This window comes from Sinohyriopsis cumingii, chromosome 10 (genome assembly GCF_028554795.1).
Source record: "Sinohyriopsis cumingii isolate HCF-2022 chromosome 10, ASM2855479v2, whole genome shotgun sequence".
Lineage (NCBI taxonomy): Eukaryota > Metazoa > Mollusca > Bivalvia > Unionida > Unionidae > Sinohyriopsis > Sinohyriopsis cumingii.
This window is the reverse complement of record NC_142970.1, coordinates 56,723,593-56,746,026: the sequence shown is the minus strand read 5'-3', so window position 1 is coordinate 56,746,026 and position 22,434 is coordinate 56,723,593. Positions and strand designations below refer to the sequence as shown.

The 22,434-nt window shown below is 36.2% G+C and overlaps 1 protein-coding gene across 2 annotated transcripts in view; it reads right to left on the bottom strand.

Moving 5' to 3' along the window:
• The window catches only part of LOC149790195 (RCC1 and BTB domain-containing protein 1-like), a 65,723-nt gene that overhangs the window by 21,726 nt on the left and 21,563 nt on the right, over nucleotides 1–22,434 (bottom strand). For both annotated transcript variants that reach the window (XM_089972188.1, XM_089972189.1), the window contains exons 8-12: nucleotides 17,833–17,975; nucleotides 15,444–15,634; nucleotides 9,461–9,516; nucleotides 5,334–5,404; nucleotides 1,287–1,340 (exon numbers count right to left, since the gene is read on the bottom strand). In XM_089972188.1, the coding sequence (XP_089828314.1) occupies nucleotides 1,287–1,340; nucleotides 5,334–5,404; nucleotides 9,461–9,516; nucleotides 15,444–15,634; nucleotides 17,833–17,975 (515 nt within the window). The remainder of the gene's footprint in view (nucleotides 1–1,286; nucleotides 1,341–5,333; nucleotides 5,405–9,460; nucleotides 9,517–15,443; nucleotides 15,635–17,832; nucleotides 17,976–22,434) is intronic.

The following is a 22,434-nucleotide window of genomic DNA, read 5'->3' as shown; positions in this document are numbered from 1 at the left end:
AATTTATATCAATCATAGAGTATCACATTTTCCATTTAATTTACATCAATCATAGAGTATCGCATTTTCCATTTAATTTACATCAATCATTGAGTATCACATTTTCCATTTAATTTACATCTATTATAGAGTATCATATTTTTGATTTAATTTACCTCAATCACTGAGTATCACATTTTCCATTTAATTTACATCAATCACTGAGTATCACATTTTCCATTTAATTTACATCAATCACTGAGTATCACATTTTCCATTTAATTTACATCAGTCATAGAGTATCACATTTTCCATTTAATTTACATCAATCACTGAGTATCACATTTTCCATTTAATTTACATCAATCACTGAGTATCACATTTTCCATTTAATTTACATCAGTCATAGAGTTTCACATTTTCCATTTAATTTACATCAATCACTGAGTATCACATTTTCCATTTAATTTACATCAATCACTGAGTATCACATTTTCCATTTAATTTACATCAGTCATAGAGTTTCACATTTTCCATTTAATTTACATCAGTCATAGAGTTTCACATTTTCCATTTAATTTACATCAGTCATAGAGTTTCACATTTTCCATTTAATTTACATCAATCACTGAACATCTGATTTTCATATGTAATGAAGACTCATGTTAAGATCCCCCATTTATCTGTAACAAAAATCTATTTCCATATCAATAACATGCGTTTTTCTTATTTTTCTTTTCTTTCCAAATATCTTAAGTATGTTCAAAACCTGATGTTAAAGACCTGATGTAAAACAGATGTGAAAATGATGATAAAATTTCATGTTGGGTAACTGGTTGGGAGATTGGTATGGTTTCAATATTAAGTATTGACTTCAAAGGTTCTAATTCTTGTGAGTCAATACCATTTAGAGGCTTTAAATATGAAATGAAACACATGTCAATACAAAATTAAATGACTCTGGGAAGTAGTCTTATGGTTACACAGCAGAATTAATATTCATTGTGTCTTTCTACTTTGCATCCACCATGAAAACCACAAAAACTGTAAATTCTTAATTTTGTTGTGGACCTGTGTTTGTGTGGTGTGCCCATGTTTGTAGATTTCATAATTAGTACAAAGCACACATTTTCAGTGACAATAAATAATGTTCCCTTTTGAGAAAATAACAGGACCACTTTCTTAATACAAATTTAATACCAAACCAAAATGTCATTTTTATTATAAAACCACAAACGCTGAGACCCACAAACAATAAATGATTTCAAAGTTTTAATCTACATTTGTTTTGCTTGAGAAAAACTTACTCTTTTCCTGCCTCATCCCAGCTCTCTGAAAACATAGACTTGTAATAATCACACCTGAAAGACAAAAAAAAATGTTTTAAGAATTCAATTTATGGAGTAAACAGGTTTCTTTGAAAGTATTTACCAGATCATAGTATATCATCAGTCCTTCCACTACCCTGATAATCAACCCCTCTTTAAAGGGATGGAGTTTTAAAAGAAGAAAAAAAATTGCAGAGTAACAAGCATTGCTATGAAGGTGCTGAGTGACCTGTGAAGGTAACCAGTCATACTGTTGCTATCAGGCAAAACAGCCTTTTGGGATGAAAGGTATATCATAGAAAAATTTGTTGTGTACCATACTGGACAGCTAACGCAATGCTTAAACAATGTCAGTCTATAACAATTTCATGGAAACAAAATTCTTGTAGTCACGAGTTCATACACATAAGAAATTCCTATGGTCTTAGATTAATCCACTGTAGGCTGAATGGACAGTAAAACAAATCCTGGATTTAAAAACTGAGCAGAAATATTATCCTTTCCTTCTTTGAGTGGAACAACAAGCACTATCTGCCCCTTCTGACTGACTGAGTAAATTTTAGGAAACAATTTATTGCCCTTACTGGATGCTAACAAAGCCTTCGGGAAGAAAGGTCCAATAAATAGAGCATGTTTAAAATGAGATGGATTTTCTCTAAGTGGAAGCTTGCTCTTTGCAATGAAACCTGGAAGAGAAACAGATTCCTGAAGGAACTAGTTGAGCATTGGGTGACACGGAAGCAGATCTCACAAGAGAGCTGAATGTGAAAGGCTTTCAACTGGAAGGCTACTTTAACCACATCAAAACAATTTCAAGACATTCATAAGAGAGATGTTTTTCTACTTGTACCACATGAAGACTGTCCATTTTCTCAAATAGGTTTCATTTGGTTTTGTGGAATTTAATGGCTTATACCTGTACATGACAGTCAATATATGGCAGCCCGTATATTTGGTGGAGGAAGAAACCAGGAGGAACCTCTGACCAGAGAGGTACTGGCAGGCTTTTTCATATACACACATTGGTATAGCTGAAATTTGAACTAATGTGCACAGAGGTGAGATTTGTGATTCCTTGGATAGGCTTTTAAAGTGGCAGGCCTTCTCATCCAAGCAATTCTATCCTGCAGAAATGTTTCTGTGTGCTTGTTCGATACAATCCAAGTGTGCACATTAAGCATTTCTGGGTTAGGATGACAAAATGCATGCAAGGTTGATTTAGCATTTGTGTAAATGTCAGGATTTCCATGGTAATCTCCGGTGCTAGAATCCGGGGATTGTTCATTCATGATGTCACTCATGTGTTAACACACTAACCCCTAGCAACGACTTTACAGGGCAGGAGGTAGTAGCCTACTGCCGAGCTCTGTAACGTCATGGTCATGCATGATACACTAACATGGATGGTATTATAGAAAGGTAGACAGATGTAGCTCTACAATGATACCAAATAATCTGGAATATCTAGTTGCACTACAAAATAAAGATAGAAAAACCTCATTTTTTGGACCTGACCTTTTTTTTACACAAAAATCGCCAGTGGTTGGAATCCCATTTTGTGACCGGATTTTAGACTTTTTGGTCTCAGATCTAAGGCAAACCGGTATGAACTGCAAGCAGACAGATGAGCCTTTGCAAAAAGTAGGATGAGATGGGCATTTGGAATAAAGAGTGGTCTCCATACAAAAATAATGGCTCCGTTTAGCAAAGAAAAAAAAAAAAAAAAAAAAAAAAACAAGTCCAACTTTTACCCTTCTGCACATGTGCGAGTCAAGTAGCCAACGAAAAACGATGTTTCTAACACAACTAGGTAGTATGTTAATGAAAGATGACCGGGGATTTGGTGTTTTCGAGTCTATTCAGAAATAGCTTTCAAAATGTGTTTCCTACTCGATTTTCAGGCAAAAATGGCAAAAACCTCCAGGGGTTAATGTGTTAAAGCATTATGAATTAGTCTCCACCTAGATTCTAACACCCATTGAATGTCCTTGGAAATCAGATGGGTAGGAGGAAGGGAATGCAGAATGAGACTTCCAGGTCATAACAAGTGATCAGGCATTTTAATTTCAGAGCAACAGCAGACAACACTGAAGCATAAAGTCATTTATCTACACATCTGGATAGCACAAGCATGGCATTTTAGTTTCAGAAGGTTAGAGTACGATTTATGGGATGGTTTTCCCATTGATACTGCCTCTGTTTACTCTTGGGAAATAAAATCATTCTGTGGGCTGCTGGTCCTGCCTGAGGCTTGCCTCTTTATCAGCCTGTTTCTTGATCTCCATGTGGCCACTGAATAGGGAATTGGAAGACAAAGTCTGAGGTCTGTGGACCACGTTATAGTGACCTCAAGCAGATGAAATATGGATAGGAAAGCATCTGTTGCTCAAAGCTGGAGGTAAATGGAAGCAGTGATGAAATTAGAAAATAAGTGCTGAACTACCCATCTAGTACACAAATCATATGGAAGACTGACTCTCAAGTGTCTGTTGTCAGGGTGTCATTGCTGAATGACAGCCATGGAAACCTAATCCAGCATGGAAACTATAACTAAGATACTGCAAACTAGATGTTGAATGTCTTCGAATGGATTTACATCCACATGTACATAACATTGCTTTGACATTCACAGACCTGTATAAAATAGTGCTTATTTTTAAAACCTTCTTCAGCTGGAATCTTTTAAGTTCAGCACACAAATAGCTTCAACCAAAATTAGAATCTGTACATAGATAACTTCAACCAAAATTAGGATCTGTACATAGATAACTTCAACCAAAATTAGAATCTGTACATAGATAGCATCAACCAAAATTTGAATCTGTACACAGATATCAAACAAAATTAGAATCTGTACCTAGACAGCATCAGCAAAAATTAGAATCTGTACATAGATAACATCAACCAAAATTAGAATCTGTACACAGATAGCATCAACCAAAATTAGAATCTGTACATAAATATCAACCAAAATTAGAACATGTACCTAGACAGTATCAGCCAAAGTTAGAATCTGTACATAGATAGCATCAACCAAAATTAGAATCTGTACCTAGACAGCATCAGCCAAAATCAGAATCTCTAAACAGATATAAACCAATATTAGAACATGTACCTAGACAGCATCAGCCAAATTTAGCATCTCTAAATAGATAACATCAACCTAAATTAGAATCTGTACATAGATAACATCAACCAAAATTAGATTCTGTACAGATAACATCAACCAAAATTAGAATCTGTACAGATAATGTCAACCAAAATTAGAATCTGTATAGACAACATCAACCAAAATCAGATTATGTACAGAGATAGCGTCAACCAAAATTAGAATCTGTACAGATAACATCAACCAAAATTAGAATCTGTACAGATAACATCAACCATAATTAGAATCTGTGCAGGTAATATCAACCAAATTATGTACATAGATAGCATCAACCAAAATTAGAATCTGTACACAGATAAAATTAGAATCTGTACACAGATGGCATCAACCAAAATTAGAATCTGTACAGATAACAACAACCAAAATTTGAATATGTACCTAGGCAGCATCAACCAAAATTAGAATCTCTAAATAGATAACATCAACCAAAATTAGAATCTGTACACAGACAGCATCAACCAAAATTAGAATCTGTACATAGATAACTTCAACCAAAATTAGAATCTGTACATAGATAGCATCAACCAAAATTTGAATCTGTACAGATATCAAACAAAATTAGAATCTGTACCTACACAGCATCAGCCAAAATCAGAATCTCTAAATAGATAACATCAACCAAAATTAGAATCTGTACACAGATAGCATCAACCAAAATTAAAATCTGTACAGATAACATCAACCAAAATTAAAATCTGTACAGATAACATCAACCAAAATTAGAATCTGTATACAGATAGCATCAACCAAAATTAGAATCTGTGCATAGATAACATAAACCAAAATTTGAATCTGTACATAGATAATGTCAGCCAGATTTAGAAGCTAAAAATACATGAAGACCTGCAACATCTTACCTTACTTTCAGTACAGCTTTGTGTACATGTATTTCCCTTCCATTCACAATGAACTTGACATCACTTGTATTCTATGAAAAATTAAAAATATAAAATATTGGAATTTGCTGGAAAAAAGATGCAAAAGAATTATCAGTAAATAAAAGTACTGATGGTACAGATCTGAACTAGCAAGTGAATGGTGGAGAGGAGATGAAGAAAGAGAGTTGCCTTGTGACGTGTCATGCAATTTCCAGTATTAAGCTGCATAAAAATAGTCTCTTTATATACCTTTTCAGTGGAAAGCTCTTCCATATTTACCTTCCCCTGGACATCACCTATGTACTACATACAGGATACTTGTTTGCTATGAGTGAATAATGCTACTGAATTTTTTTTGATGCAGATTCTGAAAAACAAATTCATTTTTTCTATTTTTATCCCATTCATATATGTGGTAATCATTATACACGTATTATGATTTACTTAATTTAATATATAAACATGACAAAAATTAAAAAAATATGAATGTGATAAAAATGAAAAAAAATTAATTTGTTTTTCAGAATCTACAGTTCCTTTACCTGTTTTTAATTTTGTTGTAATAAAAGTCCTCTTATTATACTATACATAGTGAAAATTTCCCAATACAGTGAAATTTTATTTCATGATGAATGTTACAGTCTTTTTTAAACATTTATTATCAATTTATACAGCCAAAATAATTTATATCTCTTACATTAAGATTTGACCCTAATCTGATTCAGTGTACTGAACATGGGTTTTATTTATTGATCAATATAATTACTTGATTCATCGTATGTTAATATATTCATTTTGGGTTTCTTTTTCTGTGCTCATATATTTTATCTACATATGTGACATTTTAAAAAAGTGAAGGCACCGATATTAAGAAATATGCTAGCTGATGTGATTGAGGCTCTGAAGAATGGCAAGTAATTTGCTTATGTAAATATAACCCCACAATTCAAACACCTGACCCCTACACCCATGATATAAATAAATGTATAAAATATAACCTTGCCATTCCCACTACCAACTCATTCACCCATAATGGAATGAGCCTATTAAATATATCCCACCATTCCTACATCATACTCATATACCCATGATGGAAATAAGTCTGTAAAATATAAAGCAATCATTCCCACATCACATCCCTATACCCATGATGGAAATAAGTCTGTAAAATATAAACCAATCATTCCCACATCACATCCCTATACCCATGATGTAAATGAGTTGATAAAATATAAACCAATCATTCCTACATCACATCCCTATACTCATGATGTAAATGAGTCGATAAAATATAAACCAATCATTCCCACATCACATCCCTATACCCATGATGGAAATAAGTCTATAAAATATAAACCAACCATTCCCACATCACATCCCTATACCCATGATGGAAATAAGTCTGTAAAATATAAACCAATCATTCCCACATCACATCCCTATACCCAAGATGGAAATAAGTCTGTACAATATAAACTAATCATTCCCACATCACATCCCTATACCCAAGATGGAAATAAGTCTGTAAAATATAAACTAATCATTCCCACATCACATCCCTATACCCATGATGTAAATGAGTCGATAAAATATAAACCAATCATTCCCACATCACATCCCTATACCCATGATGTAAATGAGTCGATAAAATATAAACCAATCATTCCCACATCACATCCCTATGCCCATGATGTAAATGAGTTGATAAAATATAAACCAATCATTCCCACATCACATCCCTATACCCATGATGGAAATGAGTCGATAAAATATAAACCAATCATTCCCACATCACATCCCTATACCCATGATGTAAATGAGTAGATAAAATATAAACCAATCATTCCCACATCACATCCCTATACCCATGATGGAAATGAGTCTTATAAAATATAAACCAATCATTCCCACATCACATCCCTATACCCATGATGGAAATAAGTCTTACAAAATATAAGCCCACCATTTCCAAACATTACCCTTACACCCATGATCAAAACTAGTCTATAAAATATAAACCGATCATTCTCACATCCCATCCTTGTACCCATGATGGAAATGAGTCATAAAATATAAACCCACCATTCACATGTCCCATCCCTATACCCATGATGGAAGAATCAAAACATATAAACAAACCATTCCCATCTCCCATCCTTATACCCATGATATAAATGAGTCATAAAATATAAACCCTCCATTCCCACTTCCCATCCCTATACCCATAATGGAAATGAGTTAATAAAATATAGCACCACCATTCCCACTTCCCATCCCTACACCCATAATGGAAATGAGTCATAAAATATAAACCCACCATTCCCACATCCCACAATTACTGAAATGAGTCTGTAGTCAGAAATAGGGGATGGCTCTGTTTCTTCTGAAAAAGTAGCAATGACAACAGTACAAGTACAAATATTGGTCAGAATGTATATCTTCTGATAATGAATAAAATATGCACTATGTTTTACAGCAATCCACTAAAAACTACAAATGCACCCAGTCTGAAGTCAAAATAGGCAATAACTCTTGCAACTAGAGTTCCTCAAAGGGACTGAGGCTTTACTGGCTGAAAGGAACTTCCATGAATGAAAGATATCATTATTTCTCCTGTTCATATATTCTTTTTAACTGACGAGTACTGAAAACTATGATTCTGTTCCCAAGATGCCACAGCATACCAACGTCAGTAACAAATATTTCCAACATGCCTGATTTTACATATAAATTCTTTGTTGTGACCTTTGACCTTGAACCTGATATGGACTACAAATCTCTGTCGCTGAACTTGTTGCAAGGTCAAGATATACTCGCATGCAAAGTTTGGTTAAAATTATAATATCTGTTGTGAAAGAAAAAAAAGAAATTTAAGTGGCATCGTTCAAAGTAGCCATCTAATATATCCATAAAGTGGGTTTTATAAAATTCATTCCTACTTGTTTGTGCTATTCTGCAGGAGCCATAGAAGCCAAAAACCTAAGTGAAGATCAATGACTTTAAAACTAATATCTGAGTACTGACCATTAACTTTAATCAGCAAACTGCAACTAAATACAAAGTCTGGTCAAAATTCAATTGTATATGCACCCCCCCCCCCCCCCCCCCGTGTGTTCATGACCTCAATGGAGTGTTTGTAATTTGGATTTTTGATGTAGCTTTAACAATTTTTCAGTCATATCACTACGATGTCTGCAGTGTGACTGTTTATAGTGATGTCTAGCACTGGGGCATCATGCTGCAGACATACAGCATGATGTCTCACCCAGTCACATTATCCTGACACCAGGCTGACCAGTCTTAACACTAACCTCTTAATGCTGAGCGCCAAGCGAGGCAGCTGTTAGTATCATTTCTGTAAGTCTTTGGTATGACTCAGCCAAGGATCGAACCCACGACCTCCTGCATTCGAGGCGGGTGCTCTAACCACTAGGCCACTGGAGCAGTTCCTCCATGAAGTACAAGATGCAAACAATAACCTCTGACTGGACCATAATGTAAATTAGTTCGCCTTCAAAACTTCTCCACAAATGATGGAATGTTAGTGGTCTGAACTGCAGCATTTTCATTCAGGATCAGATAAATATTGAAGGATGTGTCTTAATAAAACAAAATTCCATGTCAATGCCACCAATCATTCAAGCATAGTAATAATAACCATATATTCAAGACGGCCACTAGGGTACCATGTATGATGTAGAATGGCAACTAGGGTACCATGTACAATGGCAACTAGGGTGCCATGTACCATGTAGAACGTTTAACCAAACTTAGCATTTGAGTATATCTTGACATTGCAACAAGTTCATCGATTAGTAGTCAAACAAAAATATAATTTCCTTGCTTGATTCTACCAAAATATAATTTCCTTGCTTGATTCTACCAAAATTAATTTCCTTGCTTGATTCTACCAAACTGTAATTTCCATGCTTGATTCTACCAAAATGTAATTTCCTTGCTTGATTCTACTAAAATGGAGTTACCTTGCTTAATTTTACTAAAATGGAGTTACCTTGCTTGATTTGACTAAAATGGAGTTACCTTGCTTGATTCTACCAAAACATGTGACTTAAAGTGCTACAAATAAAAGTTTCTAGAGAACTTACTGCATCATCAAATGCACTTCCTATGCTTGCTGCTACACTGCAACCCCGCATACTGTCTGGAAAGGAAACCAATTTTTTCTAGTAAAATATATATCTTCAAAAGTACTTACCCAATCATAAACCCTTAACTACAACATACTCACAAATTCAGCCCTCCTAGATACTACTTTCAGCTAAAGGGAGCTAAGAGTTGTCTGCTGACCCATGTGGCAGGTGGCCAGAGTACTCTCCCCTAAGGTATAAGACTTGGCGGCAAAATCTAAGAACCCTTCAGTTACTGCTGGAGCGGAAGGCATGTTCTCTATGGATGTATCTGTGGGAAGGCCAGGAAGGTGTATGTGTATTATGACTGCATAAGTATTCTGAAAAAAAACATTTTACTACAAAAAATTGGTTTCTTTAAATACGTTACTCAATCTAAATACCTATGGAGAATAGCAAAGAGGTGGAGGGAGGTACATCCCTGCACCCCAGAGATACCATCTCCAGTCCTCTGAGTTATTCGAGACAGCTTCCAGGTAACCCTACTGGAGAAGACTCCATCTGTTGGGTTTCAAATACAGAAAAATTCCCAACCCTGCAAATCTGGTGAAAGTCATGGTAAGAAGTCTTAAGAAGCTGTCTATCGACCTGGAAGGGTGATCTGTTGAGCTACAGGTATAGGTCCTATGAGACTGAATTGGGCTCTCTGGGATGAAAGATGTCAGAGATTTGTTAAAAATGTGGACTCAAATTTTTTACCCACAGCCTGAATGATGTCAGTTATGGGAAAAGTTCTGGTCTAATACTAGGCTGGTGGTAACTGCTCTAGCCTCAAAGCTATAACATGTAATAACTTCATCTGAGCTTGGTTTATTTCCCTGTATGCTGAGCAACAATCTCATTTAATCCAGGAGAAGATAGTCCATGTTGATATATCCTCCTGTCCTGTCTTGAGAGGTAGAAGGAAGTGCGATTTTGCTCGACACAGTGGCTCTGTTCTATTAAGGAACCAATTCCAAGCCCGAATTGGGTCTTGTAGTTGGCCGTAAGTTGATGTATCCAAATGAGACAGGGGTTGCATGATGGTTACCTGTGGAAGGAAGGAAGGAAGGTGGTTCTCAATGAAAGAGGATGACCTCATAAGTAACACTGACCTATCTTGTAATTTGGGTCTGCTGATAGGGCATGTAGTTTGCTAATTCTGCCTGTATTCAATAATACCGTGAAAAAGCAGGTTTTATAGAAAAGGTGTGCCAGAGATGCTCTTGAAATTGGTTCAAAAGGTGTCTGGTTCAGCTAGGCTAATACCCAAGATAAGTTCCACTTCAGCATAGGATTAATATTCTCTTCTACGTATACGCAAAGTTGGCGAGTAGGCTGGCTAAGTCTTTGTTTTTGTCCAATATCCTCTCTTCCATGATGATGGAAGGTGTCAGTGATCATGGAGCAGTAACCTTTTCTTATCCTCTGTGCGAACTTTCTTAGAAGGGTCAAAGGAAGTTAGCTATTTGCAGTACAGATGCCTGGAGAAGTATGAAGTGGTTTGTTTGCACATCACTGGGTGAAAACATATCATGTGCCTTTGTATACTTTCATAGTGGAGGGCCTTCTTGCTAGAGTGATTCTCTCCACAACTGGTTGTGGGAATTGTTTATTTCTGGGGCTTGTTTAATAAGATCCAGATGTTCAGGTTCCATAGCTCTGAGTGTCAATGAAATAAAAGCCATCAAGGTTGTTTGAGTAGATGAGAGAAAAATCTTAATTCTCTGAGGAGTTCCCGTTGCGAGATTGATGAGGTCATGGATCCACTTCTTCCATCTGAGTGGTGCAATGAGAATAACAAGACACTCTGATTCTCTTGCTTTCTGTATCACTTTCGGAATCCAATGTGTTGGAGGGCAGGCATATGCAAACAAGCCATTTCCAAACAATCAATAGAGTGTCAACTGTCCAGGCTTTGAGTCCAGGACTGCAGATATGTAAGTTGGGAATTGGTATTCCACCTTGTCGCAAACAGGTCCACCAAAGGTTGGTCCCATCGGATACTTATATGCATGAAAACCAAGGAATGAAGAGACCATTCCATCTGTATTAATTGATTGTTCTTGGACAAAGATTTGGCTAGGACATTAGGAGTCCTGGGATATGGTGAACTTGTACATGGATTTGTTGCTGACAACACAACTTTAGAAAGTCCCACACCAGGACACAAAAGTTTTGGGACTTGGTTCCTCCTCATCATTTGAGACACGTCACCACTGTAGAGTTGTCGGACAAAATGAAAAAACAGTTGCCATGCAAATTTTCTTGCCACCAGTCAAAGGCTTTCACAGTGGTCGTCATCTCCAGAATTTATTAATATGAAGGTGTCATTCCTGGGGATAGCATGTACTGCTGGTTTCCTGAAAGTGAGAGGAGGGGGATGTGGGCCAAGTTAGTTTACCCCAATTCAGCAGATGTTGCCTCAAATGTGTGCAGATGGGGAGAGGATGGTCCAGTGGACAAACTTTAGGCTTCCATTTGAGCAAAAGAAACATTTGCAATGGGCAAATAAGAAAGTGACCCAGGACCATGAGGTCCACTGCCAAGTTGAGCAAGCCTAGTAGGCAAAGGAATTTCTGTGTGGGTAGAATTCCTTGAAAGTAAAGGTGCTACCATGGTTCGGATTTCAATGCCTGATCCTGAGGCTGCATTAGATGTGTCAAAGGACTTAGTGATTAGATTAATTCAGGCTGCAATAGATGTGTCAAAGGACTTGGTGATTAGACTAATTCAGGCTGCAATAGATGTGTCAAAGGACTTGGTGATTAGTGTGTGTAATTTGGATTTTTAACATAGCTTTAACAATTTTTCAGTAATAGCACTACGTTATCTATAGTGTGACAGTGGATGCTCTAACTACTAGGACACAGGAGGACATGGTATTTAGACTAATTCAGGCTGCTTTACATGTGTCAAAGGACTTGGTGATGAGACTAATTCAGGCTGCAATAAGGCTTGGTGATTAGACTAATTCAGGCTGCATTAGACATGTCAAAATACTTAGTGATTAGACTGATTTGGGCTACAATCGAGGCATCAAAGGACTTAGTGATTAGACTGATTCAGGCTGCATTAAATGTGTCAGGATTTATTGATTAGACTAATTCAAGGAAAATCAAATGCGTCAAAGGAATTAATGATTAGGCTAATTTGGGGTGCATTAGATGCATCAAAGAGATCAGACTAATTTGGGGTGCATTAGATGCATCAAAGAGATTAGACTAATTTGGAGTGCATTAGATGCATCAAAGAGATTAGACTAATTTGGGCTACAATAGACGCATCAAAGGACTTAGTGATTAGACTGATTCAGGCTGCATTAGATGTGTCAGGATTTATTGATTAGACTAATTCAAGGTGCATCAGATGCATCAATGAGATTTGACTAATTTGGGGTGCATTAGATGCATCAAAGAGATTAGACCAATTTGGGGTGCATTAGATACATCAATGAGATTAGACTAATTTGTGATGCATTAGATGCATCAAAAAGATTAGGCTAATTTGGGGTGCATATGATGCATCAAAGAGATTAGACTAATTTGGGATGCATTAGATGCATCAAAGAGATTAGACTAATTTGGGGTGCATTAGATGCATCAAAGAGATTAGACTAATTTGGTGTGACTAATTTGGGGTGCATTAGATGCATCAAAGAGATTAGGCTAATTTGGGGTGCATCAGATGCATCAAAGAGATTAGACTAATTTGGTGTGGCTAATTTGGGGTGCATTAGATGCATCAAAGAGATTAGACTAATTTGGGGTGGCTAATTTGGGATGCATTAGATGCATCAAAGAGATTAGACTAATTTGGGGTGGCTAATTTGGGATGCATTAGATGCATCAAAGAGATTAGACTAATTTGGGGTGCATTAGATGCATCAAAGAGATTAGACTAATTTGGGGTGGCTAATTTGGGGTGCATTAGATGCATCAAAGAGATTAGGCTAATTTGGGGTGCATTAGATGCATCAAAGAGATTAGACTAATTTGGGATGCATTAGATGCATCAAAGAGATTAGACTAATTTGGTGTGGCTAATTTGGGGTGCATTAGATGCATCAAAGAGATTAGACTAATTTGGGGTGCATTAGATGCATCAAAGAGATTAGACCAATTTGGGGTGCATTAGATGCATCAAAGAGATTAGGCCAATTTGGGGTGCATTAGATGCATCAAAGAGATTAGACCAATTTGGGGTGCATTAGATGCATCAAAGAGATTAGACCAATTTGGGGTGCATTAGATACATCAAAGAGATTAGGCCAATTTAGGGTGCATTAGATGCATCAAAGAGATTAGACCAATTTGGGATGCGTTAGATTTATCAAAGAGATTAGACCAATTTGGGATGCGTTAGATGCATCAAAGAGATTAGACCAATTTGGGATGCATTAGATGCATCAAAGAGATTAGACCAATTTGGGGTGCATTAGATGCATCAATGAGATTAGACCAATTTGGGATGCGTTAGATGCATCAAAGAGATTAGACTAATTTGGGGTGCATTAGATGCATCAATGAGATTATACCAATTTGGGGTGCATTAGATGCATCAAAGAGATTAGACCAATTTGGGGTGCATTAGATGCATCAAAGAGATTAGACCAATTTGGGATGCATTAGATGCATCAAAGAGATTAGACCAATTTGGGGTGCATTAGATGCATCAAAGAGATTAGACCAATTTGGTGTGCATTAGATGCATCAAAGAGATTAGACCAATTAGATTACATGGCTCTGTTTGAGTCTCACAGTGATCAAGTAATATCATATTAAATGAGCGTGGAACATTTCACACTTGTCCCAATAGCATGATTTGTACTTCATAAAACATGGTCTGAGCTTATGGCTTGAGCAATATGTTGTAAAATATGGATTTAAAAGCACAACTTAGCTTGGTATTTTTATTTTAAACCAGAACAATTTTTATTGAGTTTTAGTCATGTTTTACTTAAAATTGCAAACAGCCTGCCTATCTTGTACAATAACATTTTTATTGTCATCGTTTTGCAAAAATATGCTTTCCACAGTAAACCAAACATCTTTTATATTTCTGGTGAAGTTTTCTATAGAAACTTTCACTGAAAATCAGTTTTTTTGATGGATAAGAATTCTTATATCAGATTTTGATATGCCTTAATTCATATGTGTCAAACTCAAGGCCCGCAGGCCACATCAGGCCTGGCGTACAATTATATCAGGCCCGAGAGGTCTTGACTGGCGTACAATTATATCCGGCCCAATAGAGAATTTTAGGCTATGGTGTTTCCCAATGCATACTTTGCTGAAAAACTTAGCTTACTTCGCACCGAGTTCGCACGGCGCTTTAGTGACTTTGAAGCACAGAAAAGTAATTTCGAGCTGTTTCGTAACCCATTTGCCATAGACGTGGAAACTGCACCTGTAAATTTGCAGATGGAACTAACAGAGCTGCAGTGTAATGGGACACTAAAGGCAGAGTACTACACTGTGGGGCCTGCACAGTTCACTCGTTTCATTCCTGAAGAGATGCCCCAGCTTCGTCTACATGCGGCTCGAACCTTGAGCATGTTTGGTAGCACATATCTGTGTGAGCAGCTGTTTTCTGTGATGAAGATTAACAAAACATCACACAGGAGTCGTCTCACTGATGAACACTTGCAGTCCATCATGAGAATCTCAATGACACAGAACATTACTCCCAACATAAACGAACTTGTAGCCAAGAAAAGATGCCAAACATCCAGCTCTGACAAATTGGCATAAGAGCGAAAATCAGTATGCCAATGATTTTTTATTATTAAAACTTTTTTCTGTTTTAATTTATATTAATGTTTAAAAAAGGTTTAATTTTCCGCTTATTGAATGTTTATCCTGTTTGGCCCGCAACCTTACATGTGATTTGAGTTTTGGCCCGCTAAGCGGTTGAGTTTGACACCCCTGCCTTAATTCATAAACAATAAAGAGAAACTCACCAACAATATACATTCTCCATGTTATAGCTGGTGCTGAAAAAGCTGCAAATACATCATCAGTACAAGCAAACCGTGTGACAGTGGGTGTAGTAATGGACTGTCCTCGACACTGACCCCACATGTATACCCTACCCGTCTCTGTCATGGCTGCAGAAATGTGGGCATAGTGACTAGCAGCAACTTCTATAAACCTACAAACATTGAGGAATGATCATTTATTGTAAGACATGGACATAGAGACTAGTAGAAACTTCTATAAAACTACAAACATTGAATAATGATCACTTATTGTAAGACGTGGACATAGAGACTAGTAGAAACTTCTATAAAACTACAAACATTGAATAATGATCACTTATTGTAAGATGTGGATATAGTGACTAGTAGAAACTTCTGTAAAACTACAAACATTGAGGAATGATCACTTACTGTAAGACGTGGACATAGAGACTAGTAGAAACTTCTATAAAACTACAAACATTGAATAATGATCACCCATTGTAAGATGTGGACATAGAGACTAGTAGAAACTTCTATAAAACTACAAACATTGAGGAATGATCACTTATTGTAAGATGTGGATATAGTGACTAGTAGAAACTTCTATAAAACTACAAACATTGAATAATGATCACCTATTGTAAGATGTGGACATAGAGACTAGTAGAAACTTCTATAAAACTACAAACATTGAGGAATGATCACTTATTGTAAGATGTGGACATAGAGACTAGTAGAAACTTGTATAACCAAAAAAACATTGAAAGACGTGGACATAGAGATTAGTAGAAACATTGAGGAACAATTGCTTATTGTAAGATGTGGACACAGTGACTAACAGAAAATCCATAAACCTACAAACACTGAGGAACAATCGCTTATTTTAAGATGTGGACATTTTGACTAGTAGAAACTTCTATAAACCTACATTTTGGAAAGATCACTTATTTTAAGATTTTAGGTTCATGCCCCAGTTTTAGGAAAAATCTAAAAATCTAAAAATTTTCTTCCTCCAAATGAGATCTGGTTGGTAGAGAACATTATTCACCAAACATTAAGGAGGCTTTATTACATAAAATGTTGTCCTTGAACTAATAATTTTCCTGGACACAGTTGTTTTAGAATTTCCTTAATTCTTTTTTTAGAATAAAAGATTCCAATGTATATATTGTAACTAGATTTGTGTTTGTGAAACACTGCACACTCTGCAGATGCAAAATATCAGTTCTCCAACAATTCAGAACTTCAGAAAATGGAAAAAATGACAGCTTTCTTGCTGTTGTGGGTTTAAATACCATTTTCAGCACATGATAGGCTATACATGGTTGCCATGATATCTGGCCTTGGGAGAACCCCTGGAAGAACCAGCTGAAATTAGTGGCAAACATTCAAAAATATCAATGTTGGCTAAGCCTGAGACTCTAACCCAAGCATATTGAGGAGAGATTTCAGTGATCAGTAATGCCAAGCAACTTGGACAACTTGGCCACCCACGCCACCACCCCATGACCAAAAGGTCTTGTTGTTGTTGTGGGGTTTAATGCCATTTTTCAGCACAAGATAGGCTATACATGGCGGCCAGAATTAATGGTGGAGGAAGAACCCAGGAAAACCCCGGAAAGAGCCACCAACCCATGAGAAGCTACTGGCAAGCTTTCTCACATACCTACATTGGCTGAATCTGAGACTTGAACCAGCGCAGATAGAGGTGAGATGGCAGTGATCCATAACGGAGAGCGCTTTAGACCACTCGGGGCCCCATCAAAAAGTATAAAAATGAAATTGTATCATATATTTATGCACACAAACATGCACATCAAATTTCATTCACCTACCTTGCGTGAGTTTTGCTCAATTGTGCTATCAAAGCTTTCTTTATAAGTAAAGACTAAAATGTAAAACAATGTATAAATATTAAATTATACTGACCAATCAAGTCATCTAAATACAACTATAAATATGGCAACCACATTTCTTCTAGTGGTCTTTGTTTAACTGTGCTAGCACATTTTTTGTCCACAAAAAAAGTGTATGTCCAAAAGGCAAAAAAAATTTTGAAACCCTGCTGTAATGACCAGAAAAATCTAATCAGATCACCCTCATATAAAATAAATTTAAAAAATATCATCCGAATCAAATGAAAAGATTTTATTCCTATTCCTTACAAATGAACAAAATCAGACAGAACTATCAACAACAAGGAAACATGAGAAACTGTTATACTTTAATTTCCAACTTTGAGTTGCCTCCCTTGACCCACCTTGCAGTTGGACACCAATGCTAGTACATGATACATGTTTATCTAAGCTTGCCATGGAGTTCATTATATACTGAATATCAAATCTGTGATATTAATACCAGTGAAAAGTTCAAAACATCCGTGTATTACCTTTCTCCATCTGTTGATACATTAGATGGTGTGACAAGGTTTGCCTTGTTCCCAGTTCCCAGCTGACCGTACGAATTAGCTCCCCATGAATAGAGTGCCCCCTCATCTGTCAGTGCAAGCGTGTGAGCATAACCACATACAATCTGAAATATGTAAGATCTAGACTGCACCCATGCACATTTACCTATATAATTATAAAATAAATCTATTTCACCTCAAAAAGGTGTAATTAATACTGCTTTATGTCATTTAACTGTTCATTATCTATGTTGACTAAAACTGTCAAAGCAACGTTAAAAAAAAACCAATCCATCTACGTTGATCATACATTGATTAGATAGTAAACAAGAAAATACACAACCAGAGAAGAAAAAAATTGCAAGGAAATATATATGTCACCTGTTCCCCTGCGTGATACATGTACAGTATTGTTTCTTTACCTTCAAAGGACTGTGAATATGGTCAAATGGAGCATGGGGTACATGAATTATTAAACAGCAGAGCATCCTGGAGTATGATAGACCAATGATATTATAAAAAATTTGTAACAAATTTAGTCACAAATTTCAAGTGATATTAACCTTGCTTCAGGGATAGTGGGAGTGTAAGGAGTTAAAAATACCATGCTTGCTGATAATGCATTCCCAGTAAGACAGAAATCCTAGAAAGGCATTGAACTTGTTACCAAAGAAAGAAACTTTAACCAAAATCTTTAGATAGAATCTTAAAATACTTTGAAATTGTCTGGAGGGGTATTGGGAGGGTGTGTAGAGATAAAATAATGTAACTTACAGATTCCTGTATATGGTCAAAGTACACAATAATTCCTCAATGGATTAGGAACTTGTAACTATATATAATCCCTTGATGGATTAGGAACTTGTAACTATACATCATCCCTCAGTGGATTAGGAACTTGCGACTATAAAGAAAGTCATCTTCAAGGTCCAAGGAAAATCAAGCTGCATACCCAATTCAGCTAAAACCCAATTGTTCCCTGTAAAGTCATTTTACAGAAACTAACTTGTTTCTAAATAGACAGATATGGAGCTTATTTAATGGATAGACAGATGTAGAGCTTATTTAATGGATTGACAGATGTAGAGCTTACTGAATGGATAGACAGATGTAGAGCTTATTGAATGGATAGACAGATGTAGAGCTTACTGAATGGATAGACAGATGCAGAGCTTACTGAATGGATTGACAGATGCAGAGCTTACTGAATGGATTGACAGATGCAGAGCTTACTGAATGGATTGACAGATGGAGAGCTTACCGAATGGATTGACAGATGGAGCGCTTACTGAATGGATTGACAGATGGAGAGCTTACTGAATGGATTGACAAATGGAGAGCTTACTGAATGGATTGACAGATGGAGAGCTTACTGAATGGATTGACAGATGGAGAGCTTACTGAATGGATTGACAGATGGAGTGCTTACTGAATGGATTGACAGATGGAACGCTTACTGAATGGATTGACAGATGGAGCGCTTACTGAATGGATTGACAGATGCAGTGCTTATTGAATGGATTCACAGATGCAGAGCTTACTGAATGAATTGACAGATGGAGAGCTTACTGAATGGATAGACAGCTGCAGAGCTTACTGAATGGACTGACAGATGTAGAGCTTACTGAATGGGTAGACAGATCTAGCACTCATTAAATGGACTGACAGATGTACAGCTTATTGAATGGGTAGACAGATGTAGCGCTTACTGAATGGACTGACAGATGTAGAGCTTACTGAATGGATTGACAGATGTAGCGCTTAATGAATGGATTGACAGATGCAGAGCTTACTGAATGGATTGACAGATGCAGTGCTTACTGAATGGATTGACAGATGCAGAGCTTACTGAATGGATTGACAGATGCAGTGCTTACTGAATGGATTGACAGATGTAGAGCTTACTGAATGGATTGACAGATGCAGTGCTTACTGAATGGATTGGCAGATGTAGAGCTTACTGAATGGATTGACAGATGCAGTGCTTGCTGAATGGATTGACAGATGTAGAGCTTATTGAATGGATTGACAGATGTAGAGCTTATTGAATGGATTGACAGATGCAGAGCTTATTGAATGGATTGACAGATGTAGAGCTTACTGAATGGATAGACAGATGTAGAGCTTACTGAATGGATTGATAGATGTAGAGCTTACTGAATGGGTCTTATTGAATGGATTGACAGATGTAGAGCATATTGAATGGACTGATAGATGTAGAGCTTATTGAATGGATTGACAGATGCAAAGCATATTGAATGGATTGACAGATGTAGAGCTTATTGAATGGATTGACAGATGCAGAGCTTATTGAATGGATTGACAGATGCAGAGCTTATTGAATGAATATACAGATGTAGAGCTTACTGAATGGATTGACAGATGTAGAAATTACTGAATGGGTTGACAGATGCAGAGCTTATTGAATGGATTGACAGATGTAGAGCTTATTGAATGGATTGACAGATGCAGAGCTTATTGAATGGATTGACAGATGCAGAGCTTATTGAATGGATTGACAGATGTAGAGCATATTGAATGGATTGATAGATGTAGAGCTTATTGAATGGATTGACAGATGTAGAGCTTATTGAATGGATTGACAGATGCAGAGATTATTGAATGGATTGACAGATGTAGAGCTTACTGAATGGATAGACAGATGTAGAGCTTACTGAATGGATTGATAGATGTAGAGCTTACTGAATGGGTCTTATTGAATGGATTGACAGATGTAGAGCATATTGAATGGACTGATAGATGTAGAGCTTATTGAATGGATTGACAGATGCAAAGCATATTGAATGGATTGACAGATGTAGAGCTTATTGAATGGATTGACAGATGCAGAGCTTATTGAATGGATTGACAGATGCAGAGCTTATTGAATGGATATACAGATGTAGAGCTTACTGAATGGATTGACAGATGTAGAAATTACTGAATGGGTTGACAGATGCAGAGCTTATTGAATGGATTGACAGATGTAGAGCTTATTGAATGGATTGACAGATGCAGAGCTTATTGAATGGATTGACAGATGCAGAGCTTATTGAATGGATTGACAGATGTAGAGCATATTGAATGGATTGATAGATGTAGAGCTTATTGAATGGATTGACAGATGTAGAGCTTATTGAATGGATTGACAGATCAAGAGAGGTTACTAAATGGACTGACAGATGGATGAAGAGATTATTTACTGAATGGATGATTAACATGGTTACTATAGAGCTATGCCAACATCGTTATGTAGGGCCCTAAAAATATATATTGTCATTGCTTTGCTTACAAATCTTTCAGTCAACTTTTTTATTTTATATTATGCAAGTCTGTGACATTTTAATTTTATTGTATATTTTCACATGATATACATAAAAGTACTTCCATTTAAATTACAAAAAAGTATAGATCTTTGGCAGCACTGTTATCCCCACTTATTCATTAGCATTATTCCTAATAATTATAAGTTCGATTAATTTTTTCCAAGCTATCCAAAGAAAAGCATTATTATTTTTATTTTGTGCATATTTAATGGATTTCAAATGGCGAACAAGCTACATTTCATGGTTCCCACGCTTTTCTAAAGATAAATTTCCAGGTCATTTCCAGGGTTTTTCCAGGATGAAATTAATATTTTCAAGGTTCACATATGACCATTACTGAATGGAATTAAAGGACATTTTAGATTATAAAACATGCATTTTATAATCTAAAGATGGTTCTCTTTCAAGACTCTCCAAAACATCTAAGCCAGAAAAGATCATGTACAAAACCACAAAATGTATCACATGAAACAAGTTTGATTATATTCCTTTAAATTGGCATGTAAAATCATTTCAATGTACAAAATAAAAATTCTAACTTTATTTTGCTTATCTGCATTATGTTGCTAAGTGGGAACAACATAATGAACATACATTAGTTTATTTCCTTTCAAACCTTTAATTCTAAAGAATTCTATAGCAATATATATATGCATCTTATAGAAAGTAAACATTTCCTATTACAGTATAAAAAAACAATAAACACAAATAATTAGAATCTTGTCTTGCAACAAAGAGAGTTTAACCCTGAATTTATCTGTGCAAATAAATTCCCAAGCAAAATTTATCAGACACCCAAATCTTCTTATGAAGAACTGGTTAAAAATCCATCATTTAAAAAACATTTTCAAAAGAGCTGATTTAAATTTTGACAAAAGACCTTCTAAATTATATACTGTTGTATAAACAAGGACTGAATTTTCTGTAAAATTAACTTGTCTTCTTATAATTCATTAAACCAGTCCCCAAACCTGTACTGACACAGGGACTCAAATAGTTTTTTAATATATAATACAAGGGACAACAATTTCTCATTTCAGCTCTGAGATTCAACAATTTGGACTATAAATTTGGATTAAAACGAACAGCAGTCCATTTTCTAATCTGGGTTTCCTCCAAATATTCTCACCCAAGTTTTCATATTGGGAACATTTAGGTTGGGGTCTGGGGGTCGTTGCAATTGCATATAAAAAATTTGGAATCTGCCGCCATGTTGTGGTAGCAATATATGGTAGTCGCTTACCAGCGGGCCTGGAAA